General features: G+C 35.7%; 1 protein-coding gene across 11 annotated transcripts in view; it reads right to left on the minus strand.

Annotated features, from left to right (window-relative positions):
* The window catches only part of LOC127637968 (neuronal cell adhesion molecule-like), a 53,130-nt gene that overhangs the window by 11,184 nt on the left and 36,946 nt on the right, over nt 1-5,000 (minus strand). For all 11 annotated transcript variants that reach the window (XM_052119259.1, XM_052119252.1, XM_052119256.1 and 8 more), the window contains 3 exons: nt 3,654-3,858; nt 3,242-3,364; nt 734-910 (listed from right to left, as the gene is read on the minus strand). In XM_052119259.1, the coding sequence (XP_051975219.1) occupies nt 734-910; nt 3,242-3,364; nt 3,654-3,858 (505 nt within the window). The remainder of the gene's footprint in view (nt 1-733; nt 911-3,241; nt 3,365-3,653; nt 3,859-5,000) is intronic.

Below are 5,000 nucleotides of genomic sequence, written 5' to 3' on the forward strand. Positions count from 1 at the left end.
AACCCTAAACTTAACCTAACCCTACCCTAAACTTAACCCAAACCTAACCCTAACCCTAAACTTAACCTAACCCTAACCTAACCCTAAACTTAACCTAACCCTAACCTAAACTAACCTAAACCTAACCCTAACTTAACCCTAACCTAACCCTAACTTAACCCAAACCTAACCCTAAATTAACCCTAACCTAACCCTAAACCTAAACTTAACCTAACCCAAACCTAACCTAATCTAACCCTAACCTAACCCTAACTTAACCCTAACCTAACCCTAACTTAACCCTAACCTAAACCTAACCCTAACCTAACCTAAACTGTACTGTGTCTTTAAGAATAGCGGCAGTTCAGTGTTTAAGCAATGGAGAACATGTAATGCTATGCATGAAGGGAAGTTATTGTTTCTATATCTTTCAAAGCTGGAAACTCACTGACTACTACATAGCTACACTGTTAAGGGCCGTTTCGAGCCTGTAGATAAAGCTTTGAGTATTTGTGGGCCGCATGCAGGTGTTTAGAGTGTTTAGCACCTGCACCAGTATGTTCAAGATCTTCAGACACGAGAGGAAGTGAACAGATAAAACACTGATTCTACATATCAATGTCAACACTGAAGGAAACACACAGTAAATGTGTTCTCTGTGTGCCTCACAAACAAGCAGAAGATGAGACAAAACACACAAAGAATAAGTGAACATGAAACAGACAGTAAAACACTAAACAGCTGGTTTATGTACCTTTCTCGATGATGGTGAGGGCCTCGTCTGTGAGTGCGGGCCCCGGGCCCTTCTGTGTTTTAGCACTGAAATAGAACTTGTATCGTGTGCTGTGCTTGAGGTGGTGCAGCGTTACACTCGTGTGATTGGTCGGAAGGTCCAGCTCCTCTAACACGCCCACTTCACTGCTGCTGTTGACTGCACACATCACACAACGGGAAAGGGGCGGGGTCACGTTATTTTACCTTAAACTAAGGGGTGTGTCTTGCCAAAATAATAAAGACTACTGTTGACTAAAGCAACATGAACATTGATGAACTAACAGATAAACATTCAGAATATCGGTAACACTTTATTATAAATCACGGAGTATTTGAAAAACATTAGTTTATTGTTAATTAACTAGTTATAACTCATTGTTTCTACACTGTTAATACATTAACAAATAGTATTTATTTTTACCGTTGTAAACCATTTATTATTGTCTAATAAGTTCAGATATAATGAGATTAATAGTGTTTTTTCATTCTTAGTAAACAACTTTTAAGAGTAATAGATATTTAAGAAATGTTTAATTAAACATATGCAGTTCTCACTTTGGATTAGGTCAATTAGACAGTGCTTATTACAACCTTTATTAAGCGTTAATACTGAAATATTCTTAAAACAGTAATTAGGCAATAATGTATATCCAGATCATTATATCTACTGTATAAATATCTGTACATAAATACTTTACAATAAGGTTTCATTCGTTAACATTAGTTAATAGATTACGTATCATGAACTAACAATTCATATTTGATCCAGCATTTATTAATCTTCGCTAATGTTAGTTGGAATGGAACCTTATTGTAAAGTGTAACCAACTGTTTATATAAGTTCTTTATTAATTATTGAATGAATTTATGAGTTCTTAATTGTCTCATAAACACGTCTTTAACACTGGCTTGGATCAAATGAAATACATTGATTAAGTATTGTTAATAAGTTGTTTACTTAGGATGCCAAAAACATCATCAAACTGCTTATTTATGAACTTATACGGTAGAATAATAATAAAAATATTTTCTACACTGAATATAAACTATTAACATTTATTTCTATAACAATCATTTATAAATGATCAATTACCTATAAACTAATGCTTTACACATGTTTTATACTGAATAGTTAATATAGTATTACCAAAAGTTTTATAATTAACAATTAGTCTAGGCATTGTTAACATGTAGCTAGGTGTTGCTAGTATGTTTTAGCACTTAGCTAGGTGTTGTTAGCATGTTTTAGCACTTAGTTAGGTGTTGTAAGCATTTTTACATGATGTTAGAATTTCTCTAGCATATTTTGACACTAGGCATTGTTAACATGTTTTATCACTTAGCTAAGTGTTGTTAGCATATTGTTGCACTTAGCTAGGTGTTGTTAACATATTGTAACACTTAGCAAGGTGTTGTTAACATGTTTTATCACTTAGCTAAGTGTTGTTAGCATATTGTAGCACTTAGCTAGGTGTTGTTAGCATGTTTTACACTTAGCTAGGTGTTGTTAACATGTTTTATCACTTAGCTAAGTGTTGTTAACATATTGTAGTACTTAGCTAGGTGTTGTTAGCATGTTTTAGCACTTAGCTAGGTGTTGTAAACATTTTTGCATGATGTTAGGATTTCTCTAGCATGTTTTAACACTTAGCTAGGTGTTGTTAGCATGTTTTATCACATAGCTAAGTGTTGTTCGCATATTGTAGCACTTAGCTAGGTGTTGTTAGCGTGTTTTACACTTAGCTTGGCATTGTTAGCGTATTTTACCACTTAGCTAGGTGTTATTAGCATGTTTTACACAGAGCTAGGCATTGTTAGCGTATTTTAACACTTAGCTAGGCATTGTTAGCATATTCTAGTACTTAGCTAGGTGTGGTTAACATATTGTAGCACTTAGCTAGGTGTTGTTAGCGTGTTTTACACTTAGCTAGGCATTGTTAATGTGTTTTAGAACTTAGATAGGTGTTGTTAGCATATTTTAGCACTTTGCTTGGTGTTGTTAACATGTAGCTAGTTGTTACTAGTATGTTTTAGCACTTAGCTAGGTGTTGTAAGCATTTTAGCATGATGTTAGCATTTCTCTAGCATGTTTTGACACTTAGCTAGGCATTGTTAACATGTTTTAGCACTTAGCTAGGTGTTGTTAGCATATTTTAGCACTTAGCTAAGTGTTGTTAGCATGTTTTAGCACTTAGCAAGGCATTGTTAGCATGTTTAGCACTTTTGAGCAATCTGAACACTTAGTTTCAAACTGCTTATATATGAAGTTATACTGTAAAATAATAATGAAACATTTTCCACACTGAATATAAACTATTAACATTTATTTCTATAACAATAATTTATAAATGATCAATTGCCTATAAACTAATCCTTTACAAATGCTTTATACTGAGTAGTTCATGTAGTATTACCAAAATATCTATCAAGTGGATGGAGGAGAGATTTAACTTTAAATCTGGAAACTATGTCAAACTGATTTACTCACTTGTCTGATATTGAAGTGTGTATCCCGTCAGATGGCCGTTCCTCTCGTGAGGTGGACCCCACTCCAGCGTCAGCGTGTCCAGATCGGAACCAGACACTCTGAAGTACGACGGCACACCAGGAACTGGACCAGACCATAAAACACCCGTCATTTATTCACACTCAATCTCTTGAAATCAGGACTAAATAAAAAGCTGCATGTAAACATGAATCACACTGTGTCATAATCACACATGATGGACATCAAGACATTGAGTCAGACTGCTCAGAGTAGCTCCGCCCACACTGAAATGGGTGTGTATTAAACATGAAGCATGTTGTGATTGGCTGTGATTTTGCTCAGTTTCACTTTCAGTGATGAGAGTGTTTGATCACAGAGTGTTTTATGTCTGAAGTGAAAGACTTGTTCTGACCTCCTTCAGGTGTCTCGAAGCGCTGGACAGAGCTGGCGGGACCCTCTCCTCGCCCGTTAAACGCCGTCACGTGCACACTGTAGACGCTGTAGGGGTGCAGGTGTGGCAGTTTGCCGCTGGTTTTGTTCGGGCCGAATGATTCAGTTCTGCGTTCACTGTGATGTGAGTTGTGTCGGTGTAAACTCCTCTCACGATGATAATGAATCTGAACACATTCAACAACATCAATCACCATCAAGAGGATATCACATGACTGAAGCGTGAAATTCAACCAAACAACGCATGCCAATCCTCAAATAAAAATATATCTGTGTTTATTACACTGAATCAAGTTCAACCTGTAATTGTTAGGAGCTATTAATACCTGCTGTACCTTCAGTTTAGTTGTGTACCCTAATGTAATGTATTCAGGTTAATACAGGGATTATAAATATATATATTTTAATTTTAATCTAGAAACTAAAACTCACACACACTAAAACTATTTAAACTAGATTTAAAAGTTTGTAGACAAACTTTGTTATGTTGGCTTGAAAAACCTTGTCTGAATGCTAGCATGATTAACACTTAGCTAGGTAATGTTAGCATGTTTTAGCACTGAGCTAGTTGTTGTTAGCATGTTTAAGCACTTAGCTAGGTGCTTTTACCAAGTTTTAGCACTTAGCTAGGCATTGTTAGCATGTTTTAACACTTAGCTAGTTGTTGTTAGCAATTTAGCATATGTTAGGATTTTTCTAGCATGTTTTAGCATTAGCTAGGTGGTGTTAACATGTTTTATCCCTTAGCTATGCACTGTTACCATGTTTTAACAAATAGCTTGGTATTTCTACCACTTAGCTAGCCATTGTTAAAATAATTTAGCACCTAGCTTGGTGTTGTTAGCATGTAGCTAGGTGTTACTAGTATGTTTTAGCACTTAGCAAGGCGTTGTTAACATGTTTTAGCACTTAGCTGTTGTTAGCATTTTAGCATGATGTTAGAAATTCTCTAGCATGTTTAACACTTAGCTAGGCATTGTTAGCATGCTTAAGGACGTAGCTTGGCATTGTTAGAATGTAGCTAGGTGTTTCTATTTTGTTTTATCCCTTAGCTAGGTGTTGTTAGCATGTTTTAGCACATAGCTTGGTATAGCTAGCACTTAGCTAGGCATTGTTAACATGCTTTAGCACTTAGCTTGGTATTGTTAGCATGTAGTTAGGTGTTTATATTGTGTGTTATCCCTTAGCTAGGTGTTGTTAGCATGTTTTAGCACATAGCTTGGTATTGTTAGCACTGAGTTAGGCATTGTTAGCATGTTTTAGCACTTAGCTAGGCATTGTTATGATGCTTTAGCACTAGACAAAATTA

This window comes from Xyrauchen texanus, chromosome 46, assembly GCF_025860055.1.
Source record: "Xyrauchen texanus isolate HMW12.3.18 chromosome 46, RBS_HiC_50CHRs, whole genome shotgun sequence".
NCBI lineage: Eukaryota > Metazoa > Chordata > Actinopteri > Cypriniformes > Catostomidae > Xyrauchen > Xyrauchen texanus.